We start from the raw sequence: 17,897 nt of genomic DNA, 5'->3' as shown, positions 1-17,897 counted from the left end.
TGTGGTTTTGATGAATTTTATTCTACTTCAAATGTTTCATCCAATTGTTACTTTTATCATGTTAAACTAAGAAAAACTATATACATAACTCCATGCATTCTAGACATAATCATATTGTTTAAAGTACAATATTGTATTACAGTATAGTAAAATCCTCTGTAATTAGATATCAATTATTAATAAATTTATTATGTCTTCAAGGTATTTCAATTGTACAAATAATTAGGTATGCTTTTTCATAATAAGTTCAATTCTAGGAGGGTACACACTAGTCTCCATGGTATGCTTGTAATGAGTAGTGTAAAACTGGGCTACCAGAATGGTGCAGACATGCTGATTTAATTATAGTAAGAATGAGATACCTTGTTGGTAGACTGTTGATGAGTTCTATCAGTTCCAGAGGCTGATCATTCACTACGGCTTACTAAATGTCATTCCATAGTGCCAGTGAGCTCTTTCATCCAGGTTGTTTCTTCCTCCCATTGATGTAATCATGTGTTGTCTTCTCTGTTTATCTTAGGTTATCTCAGATGAGAGGTGATTTTTTTTTTTTTTTTTTGCATAAATTAGACTCCTTTTTTTCCCCCTCTGCCATGAGATCCTCCTGTCCTCCCTACTGGAAGCACCATGTGGGAGGCAGGAATGATACCAATATACAAATATATTTCCTGCCGTATGGCTACCATAAGCAGCTTACAGCATGGCCCAGCTAGAAATCACTTACTTCCAGGCCAGCTGAAGTGTTTTTCTATTATGTATCCCTTTCTCTTAAAAGCATCTCTGATTCAGTTTAGCCCAATCATGATAATCTCCCTTTTGATGGCCACAAAGGCAACACATTAGTGACGTAATTTTATGAGTAATTTCACACCACAGTGACAGTTTTACACTCAAGAGGAAAGGATTACACGGCAGGTGTGAAACAGACTGGGAATCTTGAGGATCATCTTAGAATTTTGCCCATCCACCTGAATAGACTTTTAAAGTAGTCTTTTAGTTTTTTTTTTTTTTTTGAGACAGAGTGTCGCTCTGTGGCCCAGGCTGGAGTGCGGTGGCACGGCGCGATCTCGGCTCACTGCAAGCTCCGCCTCCCGGGTTCACGCCATTCTCCTGCCTCAGCCTCCCAAGTAGCTGGGACTACAGGCGCCCACCATCACACCTGGCTAATTTTTCGTATTTTTAGTAGAGACGGGCTTTCACCATGTTAGCCAGGATGGTTTTGATCTCCTGACCTCATGATCCACCCACCTCGGCCTCCCAAAGTGCTAGGATTACAGGTGTGAGCCACCGCACCCGACCTAGTCTTTCAGTTTGTTATCTAAGTAAACACAGATAATACCTGCAAACAATAATTAATTACTTTCCAATTTTATTCACGACAAATATTAACTAATTTTTTTCTGGCTTAAATTATTTCTTTTTAATGTACTATTTTATACATTCATGCACAGATATAACAATGAAAATGTATCCAATTATTCAATTTCTAAAAATTTTGTATTTAAAATGAGTGTTTAAAACAGTTACTTTCTGTTTGAAGTTTTTTATTGTTGTACTCAAGAGTGTTATCTCTGTAGACAAAGTTGCCTGTGGTTTAATATTGGCTCTGCTATTGTGAGCAAGTCATTTCTCTCAGTGGCTCTGTTTCTTCCTCTGGTAAAATGAGGGTAAATAATGTTATCTATGTTATTAAGTTACTGTGAGAATTAAACTTATTAACACATATATACTGTTATGGTCAGTACTCAGTAGAAATTAGCTAATTTTAATAATATATGCTGAATTACATTAATACATGCTTTAACACAGAAATATTTTTCCATAAGACATGACTTTTTCAACCAATAGACAAATATATGTTTATATTAATTATTTTAAAAATGTGGTATAAACAATGAAATACTATTCAGCATTAAGAAAGGGTAAATCCCATTATTTGAAACAAGATAGATAAATTTAGAAGACACTATGATAGATGAAATAAGCCAGATACAGAAAGAGAAATACTGCATAATCTCGTTTATATGTAGAATTTAATAAAGTTTTACTCAAAAAAGTAGAAAGTGGAGTAATGGTTACCAGAGCCTGGGGGTGGTTGGAAGGAAACAGAGAGTTGTTCATCAAAGGGTACAAAGTTTCAAATAGGGTAAATAGGTTTTGAGATCTATTGCACAGGAGAGTGACTATAGTAAACAACAATATATTGTGTATTTCAAAAGAACTAGGAGTACATTTCAAATGTCTCACCACAAAGGATAGGTAAGCGAGGTGATAGATATGTTATTCAACTCAACTTAATTATTCCTTTTTTTGTTTTTTCTGAGATGGAGTTTCGCTCTTGTCACCCAGGCTGGCGTGCAATGGCACGATCTCGGCTCACCACAACCTCTGTCTCCCAGGTTCAAGTGGTTCTCCTGCCTCAGCCTCCTGAATAGCTGGGATTTACAGGCGTGAGCCATCCATATTATATGCGTATATTAAAACATCACATTGTACCCCATAAATGTATACAACTCTGATTTGCCATTTAAAAATACTATTAATACTTTTCTTAGAAAAAAGAGAAATAAACTAAGAATTTGGGCCAGAGAAAAAAGTATTTTTTCATCTTAAAATTCCAGGAAATATATATATATAATATAAATTTTATATATATATATAAAATTTCAAATGGCTCGCTCATTTAGTGATATGGGTTAGTAAACTTTTAATGTTATGAACAGTATGAACCCAACACTCAAGAATAAATTTTCTTGATTTTTAATGTCCAAAATAATAAAATACTTTAAAAGGCTATAAAGCAACTGTTTTGAGTAAAATTCTCTCTAAATGTCTAAGTAAATGATTTCCTTCACTTGTTAGAGAAACAAGTTATTTGAATATATATACACACACACACATATATACATGCACATACTTTTTTTTGAGACAGAGTCTCGCTCTGTTGCCGAGGCTGGAGTGCAGTGGTGCAATCTCAGCTCACTGCAACCTCCGCCTCCTGGGTTCAAGCATGAATGTATATTTTTAAACTACATTTAAATTTACTGGAGTCCTAAAGAGCAATACTCAATAAGAAATGTTTCCATAATATTTATATTTATGCTGTATATGAATCTGCCAAGAATAGTATTAAAAACATTTAACTACTCTTATAGCCCCAGACTGACTGATTAGAATTAACATGGGTTACAAACTACTGATGTGGCTAGCTTGTTTTCAGGCTTAATATTAACCATGATCTAACAGAATAAAAAACGAGAGCTAATAATTTCCTGTATACTCGCTACGTGACTAAAAATGAAACAGACTGGAATTACTAATCAGTCACTTACAACATAGTTTTAAACGTTTAAGAAACACGTGAAGTTTCTTTTAAACTCATTTAACAACTTATTTTTATTGATTTTTCACTTCTATTAGAAGACTAATTAAAATGTCTGTTACTACAAACCTATGAATTTTATTCATATCTAAACACAGTGGCAATCTTAAAAGATCTGTATGCTTAAACTTAAGGAAAGCCTGTTTTTTATTTACACTAAGAAGATAACTGCTTTCCAGTAAACCCAATGTGGTAATTATGACTCACAAAAATAAGATCCCCATTCCCAATTAAAATAAAACAATGCCCCTTAAAAACCCTAATTAAAGTCTTGGGAATCCCATCAATAAGTAATTTAAAAAAAAAACACTTTCTAATGTGCATTTTAAAAAGCTTGCAAAAAACCAAAACCAAACCTCTTAGTAACTCCAAACTGTCCTTGCTAAATCAAATACCAAATAATGCTCCCCCACCACCGCCTTTTTTAAATAGCCTAAAAAAAGCTTTCGTAAAAACATCTACTACATCCCAACTCAATAAAAAATAGGTTTATTATTCAGGCAGTCCCTAATATTAAAAACAAAAACAAACAAAAACAAATTGCAAAAACAGACAGTTTCCAAAAATCTAATTTTGCTCAACCTCAATTTAAAACTTTGCAGTTTGTAAACAACACTCTCCTCTGTGCCCCAACTGAGGGGGTCTTTCAAAAAGGCACTAAGGTTCTTTTTAATTTTCTAGCAGGTAAAAAATACTAAATATCCAAATCTAAAGCTCAGCTCAAACTTCAGTAAGGTACTTAAGTCTAGTCTTGTCAAAAAACACTAAAGCAGACAGGCGCCGTGGCTCACGCCTGTAAACCCAGCACTTTGGGAGGCTGAGAAGGGCGGATCACGAGGTCAGGAGTTCGAGACCAGCCTGACCAACATAGTGAAACCCTGTCTCTACTAAAAATACAAAAATTAGCCAGGCATGGTGGCAGGCGCCTGTAATCCCAGCTACTCGGGAGGCTGAGGCAGGAGAATCGCTTGACCCTGGGAGGCAGAGGTTGCAGTGAGCCAAGATCACGCCATTGCACTTCAGCCTGGGAGACAAGAGCAAGACTTGGTCTCAAAAAAAAAAAAAAAAAAAAAAAGCACTATTAAAAATAAATATCCAAGCTATAAATATATTTTTTCAAAAAAGCACTATTAAAAATAAATATCCAAGCTATAAATATATTTTAAAAGCTTTTATGTTTTTCTCTTCATAAATCTTTTCTAAAAAAAGTTTATTAAGGGGCTGGGCACAGTGGCTCATGCCTGTAATCCCAGCACTTTGGGAGGCCAAGGCGGGCAGATCACAAGGTCAAGAAATCGAGATCATGCTGGCCAAGATGGTGCAACCCCATCTCTACTAAAAAAAAATACAAAAGTTAGCTGGGTGTGGTGGCGTGTGCCTGTAGTCCCAGCTACTCAGGAGGCTGAGGCAGGAAAATCATTTGAACCTGGGAGGCAGAGGTTGCAGTGAGCCGAGATTGTGCCATTGCACTCCAGCCTGGGCAACAAGAGCAAAACTCTGTCTCAAACAAACAAACAACAAAACAAGAAGTAATTTAGTTTCTTCTCAGTCAACTAAATTAATTTTCTCCACTGTGCCCCGTCATTCTTGGTCCATTCCTAAAAGGCCCTAAAGTTATCTCTGGTGGCCTAAAACTTCTTAAAAACAAGAAAAGCACAAATCTCATTTTTTAAAACTTTTTCTCATAAAATCCCTAACAACTGTATTCCTAGACCTGTAAATAAAAACTGTATTTCTAGTCTTGTCCCTAAAAGGCTTTACCCAGAGGCCAATAATCCAGTTAAAAGTTGGCAAATAAAAAATCTTATAACTACTAAATCTTTTTTTTTTCCTGTGTGGTTATACACGTGTTGTGTGTGTAATGTCTATTTTAAAAAGCTCTAATTAAAAATAAGTGCTTAAATCAATTTTAAAAAAATAAAGGCTGTGGTACCTTTCAGTTTATGTAACTTTAATCTTTAAAAAATAAAATCAGTCTCAAAAATTATTAATAAAGTGTAAATGTCTTCAAAATGTAAATAGGTAACCAAAATTATTCTGGTGAAATATTAAATTTGCTAAATGTTTTAAGGTTGTAAACTGCTCCTCTGGCCTTTAAAAACTGTTCTATTTGCCTGCTTCACAATGAGTAAGGCCAAAAAGCATATGCGCCCCTAACTATGCAAAAAAAATAGTCAAAATCTATCTGCACCTAGCACATAACTAAAACAATTTACCAGGTTTTACATTCAAGTTAAAAACTGCTGAAAGTTACCATTATAACATATAATTAAAACTACTAAAAATAAATTTACAAGGTATGCAAACACAGTAAAATGTTTTTAGTAAGATCTTTTTTAAAAGTACATTTTGCCTAAAAATAAAAAAGTCTTAAAGCAAAAGCTTTAAATTGTAAAAAAAAAAAAAAAAAAAAAAAAAGAATTGTAAAAATCTTGCAAAAAACTTCTGTATGTAAACATATCAACTAAATTCAAAAGGATATTATATAGTTTTTCAAATTAAGCATTAAAATACAAACACAAGGTTTTATTAAAGCACTAATCTATTCTTTAGCAAAATTTGTAAAGGGTTATAAAAGGTTTATAAAACTCTCACCTCATGGTCTAATTAGTTAAAATTAAAGAAAATTGTTTATAAGGTTTCATTAAAATTGGGGTTAACATTAACAGTATGCAAAAGTAAAATTTAGCTCTCTTTCTTTTCATCAAATTTTTTTGTTGTTGTTGTTAAGATACAGTCTCGCTCTATCACCCAGGCTGGAGCTCAGTGGCATGATCTCAACTCACTGTAATCTCCGCCTCCTGGGTTCAAGCTACTCTCCTGTCTCAGCCTCCTGAGTAGTTGGGACTACAGGCGCCTGCCACCACACCTAGCTAACTTTTGTATTTTTAGTACAGATGGGATTTCACCATGTTGGCCAAGATGGTCTCGATCTCCTGACCTTGTGATCCACCGTCCTAGGCCTCCCAAAGTGCTGGAATTACAGGTGTGAGCCACCACACCTGGCCAATCAAAATTTTTGTGTAATAGTAAGAGCTAATAAAAAGTTTTGCTTTTTCAAATTTTAAGTCATCATTTTAGCAAAACAAATAACTTATGGTAATTTAAAATTTTATTTCAGAATATCAAGTGTTTTAAACCTCCAACATCTTCAACAAACTTCACAAAATCAAATTTCAGTTTCAAAGTTGTCTTTTCTAATGTCTAGCTCTTGAGTGCTGCAAGGGGCTCCTGGGGCATCCAAAACAGAGGTTAACAAAATTATTTAACAAGTTTGGGTATATAAAACTGTCAAATTAATATCTTCCTCAGGTCATATTTTAGTAAATATCATTAACATATGTTCCAAAACCATATAAAATGTGTAAGATTCTAATGTCTAAATGTGCACCATCAATCACAATTAAGGTTATGTTATTATAAGCTACAAAAATAACCAAATTTCTTTGTCAATTGTGCTTCTAACTGTAACCACCCTAAACATTTTGTCATTTGTAAACAAATCGTTATCTTAATTTACTTCAAAAAATGGTTTATAATTAGCTGTAAAACTTTAACAAATGCTCTCCAATGCAGGTTTCTCATAACAAAACAAAAATTATAAATAGCTAAGATATTTATAAATATCACGCAAAACAAAAGTTAACAAAATAAACTAATAAAAAACAAAAGCAATGTTTTGTTTTTGTTTTTTTGAGACGGAGTCTTGCTCCGTCGCCCAGGCTGGAGTGCAGTGGCACGATCTCGGCTCACTGCAAGCTCCACCTCCCAAGTTCATGCCATTCTCCTCCCTCAGCCTCCCGAGTAGCTGGGACTACAGGCACCTGCCACCACGCCCGGCTAATTTTTTTTTGTATTTTTAGTAGAGAGGGGCTTTCACTGTGTTAGCTAGGATGGTCTCGATATCCTGACCTCGTGATCCACCTGCCTCAGTCTTCCAAAGTGCTGGGATTACAGGCGTGAGCCACCGCGCCCGGTCAAAGCAATGTTTTTAACTTTTTCTTAAACCGTTGCTAATCTTGGCCGGGCACAGTGGCTCACACCAGCACTTTGGGAGGCTAAGGCAGGTGGATCACCTGAGGTCGGGATTTCAAGACCAGCCTAACCAACATGGAGAAACCCAGTTTCTACTAAAAATACAAAATTAGCCGGTCGTGGTGGCACTTGCCTGTAATTCCAGCTACTCGGGAGGTTGAGACGGGAGAATTGCTTGAACCCAGGAGGCGGAGGAGGTTGCAGTGAGCCAAGATCGCACCATTGCGCTCCAGCCTGGGCAACAAGAGCAAAACTCCATCTCAAAAAAAAAAAAAAAACCTAATCTTTATTTTGCTTTTCAAAGTAAGAATTTCTTAAAACCTTTTAACAAGCAAGGTATACTCCTGTAAATAAAATTTAAAATGCATCTGCTTCTCTCAGCCTAGTTCCTCTAAAATCTAAAAACTAAATTATTCTTGACTCACAACAATATAGTTGTTTCCATCAGCGCAACAAAAATCCATTTTCTTTTGCAACAAAACACAATAAAAAAAAAAACTTGCTGTTTTACCAAAGCTTTAAATAAAAGAGTGTATTTCTCTTTTAAAAAATCAAGCTTAACTTACCAATAAAATCCCCTTAAAAGAAACTGGCCACGTACCTTATCTACACAGTCTCTGTATAGGGTTCCTAAGCTGTGTTAAGTAAAAAATCCTAAAATCCCTGTGCTTCTAAAACCTTAAAAAAAAATTACCCAACTCTTAAGTATTTAAGGGTACAAACCCATGGCTAAGCTTGGCTATAAGAAATCCTATGTAAAATTTCTCATAAAACAAAGTTCCATCAAAGCCAATCAAAAAGCCTCTATGTAAAGGTAATTACTTTGTTGCACTTTATGCAAATCATCCCAGTCAAATATAAAACTAAAGTCTATTTTACAAATAACTCATTCCTATTATACATTTTAACAAAAATAAAAACTAAAAAAAAGTCTTAAAACTTATAATACATCTATCATTAACTTCTAGTTGCATTAGTTATTTTTACATTTCTGCCTGTATTTGAAACTAACTATACTTAGTTTAGTTAGCCAACCAGCAATCTCTAGCTGTGGTTCAAAGAAAACAAAACAAAAAAAAAATTGAATTAGGTAAAAATCTAAATAAATATTCTAGTTCTAAACAATAATACTGCAAATCCTGCTAAGTAATAAAAATAAATAAGGTGCCCATAACCCAAAGGTTTCCTTTTTAAAAAAGCAAAATCAAAAAAGCTAACCAAAGCCAAGCCTCATGCACCCAAATCTTAGAAAGCGTAACTATTGCCACCAATTATCGGGGTATGTCAGTAGCTTCAAAATTTTTAATCTGTCCTTACCCACCTTCTCTCATTTTAATACGTATCTTCTACTAACCCAAATTGTTTCTTTCCACCTAAAGGCTATCAAGCTCCAAACAGCAATGCAAACACACACACACACACACACACACACACACACAAATGTGCACCTCTTCCAAAAACCCTTAAACTAGCATCCCCCCAAAAAAAATCCTAGCTACTGTTCCCTTTGCCCCTTTCCAGCAAAAAGTAGCCCAAAAAAATCCAATGCCTAATCTCTGTAAAAGTAGTTAGGGTTTCCACTCCTGAGTGGGGACTCAAAGAAGTTTGCTTGCCTTAGGTATACAGCAAGAGAAAGGTCCCTGAAAAGTCCCCAGCCCATGAGTTATTGCCTCATCCCCACAAATGTAAAATGCAACCTGGAAAAAAAAATTCAAGCTGCAGGCATCAATAAAAAAACTGGCACAAAGTATTGTGCCTAAAAACATGCCCACAGCTGCACAAATAAAAAAACCTCCAGCCTATTTAAATAAAAGCTTGCACTGCCCGGCGCGGTGGCTCAAGCCTGTAATCCCAGCACTTTGGGAGGCCGAGACGGGCGGATCACGAGGTCAGGAGATCGAGACCATCCTGGCTAACACGGTGAAACCCTGTCTCTACTAAAAAAATACAAAAAACTAGCTGGGCGAGGTGGCGGGTGCCTGTAGTCCTAGCTACTCGGGAGGCTGAGGCAGGAGAATGGCGTAAACCCGGGAGGCGGAGCTTGCAGTGAGTCAAGATCCGGCCACTGCACTCCAGCCCCGGAGACAGAGCGAGACTCCATCTCAAAAAAAAAAAAAAAAAGGCTTGCACAAACCTCTAGCTCACTCAAATAAAAAGCAAGGCCTGGTATAAAATGTCTTTATCCTTTATATAATCAGAGGGCTCCACAAAAAGTTTCTACTCCTTCTGTGGGCATAAACACAGTGGGCTCCAGTGGGCACTCACCTTTATTTAAACTCTACGGCGGCTCCTATAAATCATCACTTCAGCCCCTAATTGGTCCCAGGCCAAAGTCCCAGGCCAAGCTTTCACTTCAGCTTCTAATAGGTCCTGGGCCAAGCTAAGCAGCATCTATATATCATCATTTCAGCTTCTAATTGGTCCTGGGTCAAGCTAAGCAGCATCTATATATCATCATGGCAGCTTCTAATTGGTCCTGGGCCAAGCTAAGCGGCATCTATATATCATCATTTCAGCTTCTAATTGGTCCTGGGTCAAGATCTCAGCCCAAGCTTTCTAATTAGTCCCAGGCTAAGCTAAGTCACATGTTCTCCAAAACAGCCCACAAAACTAAGCACATTTCTTTTTATTCCTAGACCATAATAACCCTGAACTCCAGCCTCATAGGGGGAACCCCTATTCAGAAACCCCTCTCTGCTAGCAAAAAGCTTTCTTCTTTTGCTTATTAAACTTTCACTCCAACCTCACTTTTGTGTTCGTACTTTTTAATTTTCATAAAAATAAAACAAAAACCCCTAAGTGTTATCTCAAACAAAAGAAAACCTGTTAAATCTTGTTGCATTGCTAAAACTACAACAGAACTACTCTAGGAATATACCAGGAAAGGCAGGAGAATTCATAGTCCCTTTAAAGGAAGCAAATTGCTCCTGCAGGACCTGGGAGACAGCCCAAATATTCTGAGTGCCCAAACTGTAAAAGTGGAAAAAGGGGCTTTTTAAGCTCCCAAATTTATAAAACAGTAACTATTAGACCTAAGAAATTAAATAGACAGAAACATAATAATCATGGGGGACTTCAATACTCCACTGACAGTACCAGACAGGTCATCAAGAGAGAAAGTCAATAAAGAAAAAATGGATTTAAACTATACCGTGGAACAAAGGGGCTTAACAGCTATTTACAGAACATTCTAGCCAAAAACCACAAACTATGCATTTTATTAATCAGGACATGAAACTTTCTCCAAGACAGAACATACGATAGGCCACAAAACAAGTCTCAATACATTTAAGAAAACTGAAATGTTATCAAGTACTTTCTAGGACCGCAGTGGAATAAAATAGAAAATTAACAACAACAAAAACCTTTAAAACCAGTCAAATACATGGAAATTAAATAACCTGCTTCTTCAACAATAAAATCAAGATAAAAATATTTTTTAAATTTAATGGAATGATATGGTGACAAAATCTATCAAAACCTCTGGGATACAGCAAAGGCCATGCTAAGAGGAAAGTCCATAGCTTTAAATGTCTACATCAAAAAGTCTGAAAGAGCACAATAGACTATCTAAGGTCACGCCTCAAGGAACTAGAGAAACAAGAACAAACGAAACCCAAACCCAGCAGAAGAAAGGAAACAATCAAGATCAGAGCAGAACTAAATAAAATTAAAAAAAAAAAAAAGATAAATGAAACATAAATCTGGTTTTTTAAAAGATAAATAAAATTGATGGACCATTAGCAAGATTAACTAAGAAAAAAAGAGAGAATATCTAAATAAGTTTAATTTGAAACAGGAAATATCACAACTGACATCACAGAAATATAAAAGATCATTCAAGGCTACCATAAACACCTTTACACACATAAACACAAAAATCTAAAGGAGATGAATTAATTCCTGCATATGTACAACCCTCCTAGCTTAAATCAGGAAAAATCAGAAACCCTGAACAGTGAGTAAAAATCGTAATTTAAAAAATTAACAATAAAAAAAGTACAAGACCACACAGATTCACAGCAGAATTCTACACTATTCCACAAGACAGATTAAGAGGGAACCTTCCATAATTCATTGTATGAAGCCAGCATCACCCTAATACCAAAACCAGAAAAGAACATAGCCAAAAAAGAAAACTACAGACTGATATCCCTAATGAACACAGATGCTAAAATCCTTTAAAAAAATACTAGCTAGGCCGGGCGTGGTGGCTCAAGCCTGTAATCCCAGCACTTTGGGAGGCCGAGACGGGCGGATCACGAGGTCAGGAGATCGAGACCATCCTGGCTAACACGGTGAAACCCCGTCTCTACTAAAAAATACAAAAAACTAGCCGGGCGAGGTGGCGGGCGTCTATAATCCCAGCTACTCGGGGAGGCTGAGCCAGGAGAATGGCGTAAACCCGGGAGGCGGAGCTTGCAGTGAGCTGAGATCCGGCCACTGCACTCCAGCCCAGGCAACAAAGCGAGACTCCGTCTCAAAAAAAAAAAAAAAAAAAAAACTAGCTAACTGAATTCCAACAACATATCAAAAAGGTAATCCACTATGATCAAGTGGGTTTTGTATCAGGGATGCAGGGATGATTTAACATACACAAGTCAAGAAACATGATACACTACATAAACAGAATTATAAACAATGATCATCTCAATAAACACAGAAAAAGCATTTGACACAATCCAGCATTCCTTTATAATTAAAACCCTCAACAAAATCTGCATACAAAGGACATATCTCAATGTAATAAAAGCCATCTATGTCAAACACACAGCCTACATAACACTGAACAAGGAAATTTTGAAAGCATTCTCTCTGAAAACAGGAACAAGACCAGGATGTGTACTTTCATCATTTTTATTTAACATAGCACTGGAAGTCCTAGCCAGAGCAATCAAATAGGAGAAAGAAATAAAGGGCATCCAAAGAGGAATCTAAGCTGTCACTATTTGTTGATGATATGATTGTATACCTAAAGAACCATAAAGACTCCTCCAAAAATCTCCCAGAACTGACCAGCGAATTCAACAAAGTTTCTAGATACAAAATTTACGTACACAAATCAGTCACTCTGCTATATACCAGTAGTGACTGGGTTGAGAATTAAATCCAGAATGCAACTTTTTTTTACAATAGCTGGAAGAAAAATACTTAAAAACATACCTAAACAATGACATGAAAGACCTCTACAAGGAAAACCACAAAACACTGCTAAAAGAAATCACAGACAACACAAACGAATGGAAACACATCCCATACTCATGGATTGGTAGAATCACTATTGTCAAAATGACTACATTGCCAAAAGTGATCTAGAAATTCAATGTAATTCCCATCAAAATACCAACATCATTCTTCACAGAATGAGAAAAGACAATCCTAAAGTTTACATAACTTTATACTATAAAGCCATAGTCACAAAAACAGCATGGTACTGATCTAAAAATAGGCACATAGACCAATGTAACAGAATAGAGAACCCAGAAATAAAACCAAATACTTACAGCCAACAGATTTTTGACAAAGCAAACAAAAACATAAAGTGGGGAAAGGAAACCCTATTGAACAAATAATGCAGGAATGTTTAAGCAAGCCCATGTAGAATAAAACTGGAAACTCATCTCACAACTTACACAAAAATAAACTCAAGATAGATATAAGACCTAAAACAGTAAAAATTCTAGAAGATAACATTTGAAAAACTTTTCTAGACATTTGCTTGGGCAAAGACTTCATGAACAAGAACCCAAAAGCAAATGAAACAAAAACAAATATATACAGATGGGGCTTAATTAAACTAAAAAGCTTCTGCAGAGCAAAAATAATCAGCAAAGTTAACAGACAACCCACAGAGTGAGATCAAATCTTCACAATCTATACATCTGTCAAAGAACTAAGATCCAGAACCTACAAAAAACTCATACAAACCAGCAAGAAATAAAAACAATCTCATTTAAAAGTAGGCTAAAGATATGAATAGACAATTCTCAAAAGAAGATATACGAATGGCCAAGAAACATACGGAAACATGCTCAACATCTCTAATTATCAGAGTAATGCAAATTAAAACCACAATATGATACCACCTCACTCTTGCAAGAATGGCCAAAATTTAAAAATTTTAAAATATATAAGAGGTGTTGGTGGGGATGCAGTGCAAAGGGAACACTTTTACACTTCTGGTGTGAATGTAAATTAGGACAACCACTCTGAAAAACAGTGTGGAGTTTTTTTAAAGAAGTAAAAGTTGATCTATCATTTGATCTAGTAATCCTACTACTAGGTATCTATCCAGAGGGAAAAAAGGCATTATATGAAAACAGACACTTGCATACCTGTTTATAGTCTATGTGCCTATTTGTATACTAGCACCATGCTGTTTCAGTGACTATGGCTTTATAGTATAGTTTAAAGTCAGGTAATGTGATGCCTCCAGATTTGTTCTTGTGGCTTACTCTTGCTTTTGCTATGTGGAATCTAAAAGAAAATTTTATTACTTTTGATCACATCAATTAACCTGGAGGACAGCATATTAGCTGAAATAAGCCAGGTACATAAAGAATAATATCTCATGACCAAATAACATATTATTACTCCCTTTTACCTCCCTCGAGTAAAGTGAAAAAGGTTAAAGTTAATGGTATAATAACACTTCATTGAATGCACAATAGTCTTAACATGTTAAAGAAATGTTTAATTACAAAATTAAGCTTATACATAATCTAAAAATTTTCAAACGTACTGCATTTATAGCATAAAAGTACAATTAGTAAAATGACTCACTAGTAATTTAATTACATTTAATTTAAAGTAAAATTAAAAATGCTTTTCTCTCACTATGATGCAAAATATTACTCTGAACACCTACCTCATGTATCACTCAACATGAAAAGTAAACTAACAAGGGCCTCTGCACTTAGATTTTCATCATGAACCTACATTTTCATGCCCATACTCTTCCACAGAAAAAATCATAAATAATGCCCATCTAATAAAAAATAATCTCTCCTATACCTGACACAGCAACAATTTATCACATGCTTTCACATGTGAATACAATAGGAATGAAGATAAAGTAATTTGAGGGTTGAATTTCATTATTTACTTTTCAAATAAGCTATATTTTTTTCAAGAAAAAAAGTATACTTTCAATGTAATTATAACTCTCCAAAGAATCTTCTACTCCTTCTAAAGTTATTTACAAATAATCTAACAACTTATAGATTTTTTAATACTTAACACTCTGTTTTAGTGTAATGTCTAAAGTGTCAGTGCCTTAGTTATTTCTACTGTAAATTCTTTAATATTTACAGACTCAATTTTGGATTAAATATTTTTCATATTTACTGCATCTGCAAAAACACATTTCTTTTTTTTTTTTTTTTGAGACGGAGTCTCGCTGTGTCGCCCAGGCTGGAGTGCAGTGGCCGGATCTCAGCTCACTGCAAGCTCTGCCTCCCGGGTTTTTACGCCATTCTCCTGCCTCAGCCTCCCGAGTAGCCGGGACTACAGACGCCCGCCACCTCGCCCGGCTAGTTTTTTGTATTTTTTAGTAGAGACGGGGTTTCACCGTGTTAGCCAGGATGGTCTCGAACTCCTGACCTCGTGATCCGCCCGTCTCGGCCTCCCAAAGTGCTGGGATTACAGGCTTGAGCCACCGCGCCCGGCCAGAAAAAAACACATTTCAATATAAAAACACATTTCAATATAAACTCGTGTTTTCTACTCTGTAGTTTTCAAAAAAAAAAGTTTTTCAAAATTCATTACATTTGCAGGATTTTTCTCCAATATAAATTCCCTGATGTTGAACAAAGTTTGAGCAACTGCTTCCGCATTTTTCTCTAGCACAAAATGTGTACAATAAGACTTGTAATACAAGTAAAGGTACTACAACCCTTCTACGCTCCTTATATTTGTTATGTTTGTCTTCAAAATAAATATGCTTCTTCACTTTAAAGTGTTATATTTTCTGAAATTTCCTGACAGTAATTGCATTTATAATGCTTTTATTAAGTATAAACTCTCTGGTGTTAAGATGTGAAAAGATATCAATGACTTTTTCACATTCTTTATACTTGTACAATCTTTCTCAAGTAAAAATGCTTTCCTGTGCAATAAGATGTGAGTATTGGTTAAGTTTTGTCACATTCTTTACACTTATAAAATTTTCTCCAGTATAAATTATCTTACCTACAAGCAAGTGTAACAATCATTGGAAGGCTTTGTCAAATTCTTCACATTTTTAGGATTTCTCAACAGGATGGTTTCTTTTATGTTTAGAAAGGTTTTAGGTATTGTCAAAATTATTGTCACATCTTTCAGGTTTGTAGAGTTTCTCACCAGTATGGATTTTCTTATGTCTAGTAAGGTGTGAGGACCGGTTAAAAGCTTTGCCACATTCTTCACATTTGTAGGGTTTCTCTCTAGCATGAATTCTCTTATGATTAGCAAGAGTTGCAGGCCAGTTAAAAACATTGCCACATTCATCACATTTGTAGGATTTTTCTCCAGTATGAATTACCTTATGGTTAGTAAGGGTTGAAAATAAAGTAAAGCCTTTGCCACATTCTTCACATTTGTAGGTATTCTCTCTAGTATGAATTCTCTTATGTCGAGTAAGGCTGGAGCACCCATTAAAAGCTTTGCCACATTCTTCACATTTGTAGGGTTTCTCTCCAGTATGAATTCTCATATGTTCAGTAAGGTTTGAGGACTGTATAAAAGCTTTGCCGCATTCTTCACATTTGTAGGATTTCTCTCCAGTATGAATTTTCTTATGTCTAGTAAGGTTTGCAAACTGGTTAAAAGCTTTGCCACATTCTTCACATTTGTAGGGTTTCTCTCCAGTATGAATTTTCTTATGTTTAGTAAGGTTTGAAAACTGGTTAAAATCTTTGCCACATTCTTCACATTTGAAGGGTTTCTCTCCAGTATGAATTCTCTTATGGTTAGTAAGGGTTGCAAACCAGTTAAAGGCTTTGTGACATTCATCACATTTATAAGGTTTGTCTCCAGTATGAATTATCTTATGTTTACTAAGGATTGAGAATAAACTAAAGGCTTTGCCACATTCTTCACATTTGAAGGGTTTCTCTTCAATATGAATTTTCTTATGTTTAATAAGGGTTGAGGATTGGTTAAAGGCTCTGCCACATTCCTCACATTTGTAGGGTTTCTCTCCCATATGGATTCTCTTATGTTTAATAAGCTCTGAGAACCAGTTAAGAACTTTGCCACATTCCTCACATTTGTAGGAATTCTCCCTAGTGTGAATTCTTGTATGCTGTGTTAGGTGTGAAAGCATACAAAATGATTTGCCACATTCTTTACATTTGAAAAACTTCTTTCCAGTATTTCTTATCTTATGACTGTTTGAAAATTTACGAAAGACTTTCACATATTTATCACACTGAAATATTTTGCACTGGGTAGTTGTCAAACATGGGTTAAGTTCATTATAACCTTCTTTGAACACCTTAGACTCATCCACACTTTTACAGCTTATTCTTAATTGTAAATTCTCATGTCCACATTTTCCGTATCCTCTCAGTATCACTTTTTGAAAAGAATCTTTTATACTGTGCTCTGGCCAAAGGTCTTCAGTGAAATGAGAATATATAACTGAAAGACATAAAAATAACAAATTACTCCACTTCCTAGACTCCGATGAATATATTTTACAAATCAAATCTATAAAATTACACAAACTACATAAGCAAAATATAAAAATAAATAACCAAAAAATCCTAAAAGTAAAAAAAAAAAAAAATGTACAAATGAAGCTCAACAAATTAGGATACACACAATGATATTTATAACAAACACATATATAAACACAATTTCAAAAGTCACAGACAAGAAGAGAATCTTGTGAGTTGCAGTATAAAAATGGTATATCATTTACAAACACAGTCTTTTTAAATAACCAGTGAATTTGTCAAGAAAATTTTGCAGGCAAGAAGAGAAGTGTGTGATATAGTCAAAGTCATGAATACCAAATGAGAAAAATACCATCAGCAAATCTGTCCTACAAAATGGAGGAAAAAAAAAAAACTTCCAAAATAACCACATACTGAAAAAGTATATTGGCACTGCAAATTCCCTACATATAAAAGATGCTGAAAGCAGTTTCTTCCACTGAAAATAACATGACAGAAAACAACACATTATTATATAAAAATATGTAACTTTATGAAAAAGATATGCATATACACAAATAGAATTCCTTAACATTATTATAATGGTGCAGAAAACGTTAATTATTCTCTCAAATTTGAAAGATATTAATAAATATACAACATAAAAGAAGAACTAGCAGCATTAATAACATAAAAGAAATAACTAGCAGCATTAATAACAAAGTTTGTATATCTGTATAGATATACAAAAGAAAATAGGAAGGAAGTGAAAGCATTTCAATACAAAAATCAACAAGACACCAAGAATGACAGAAAGAGAAAGTCAGAGACAAAGGTAAAAG

At 35.0% G+C, this 17,897-nt stretch overlaps 1 protein-coding gene across 1 annotated transcript in view; it reads right to left on the bottom strand.

The window, feature by feature from the left end:
• Nucleotides 1-510: 510 nt before the first annotated feature.
• Nucleotides 511-17,897, bottom strand: part of LOC105495927 (zinc finger protein 680) — a 61,964-nt gene continuing 44,577 nt past the window's right edge. The window contains exon 4 of the mRNA XM_024797336.2: nt 511-17,038. Coding sequence (XP_024653104.1) covers nt 15,705-17,038 — 1,334 coding nt within the window. The 3' untranslated portion in view covers nt 511-15,704. The remainder of the gene's footprint in view (nt 17,039-17,897) is intronic.

The sequence above is a fragment of the Macaca nemestrina genome, chromosome 4 (assembly GCF_043159975.1).
Source record: "Macaca nemestrina isolate mMacNem1 chromosome 4, mMacNem.hap1, whole genome shotgun sequence".
Classification (NCBI taxonomy): domain Eukaryota; kingdom Metazoa; phylum Chordata; class Mammalia; order Primates; family Cercopithecidae; genus Macaca; species Macaca nemestrina.
Note: the sequence above shows the minus strand (reverse complement) of the source record. Positions and strands in the feature narration are given on the sequence as shown.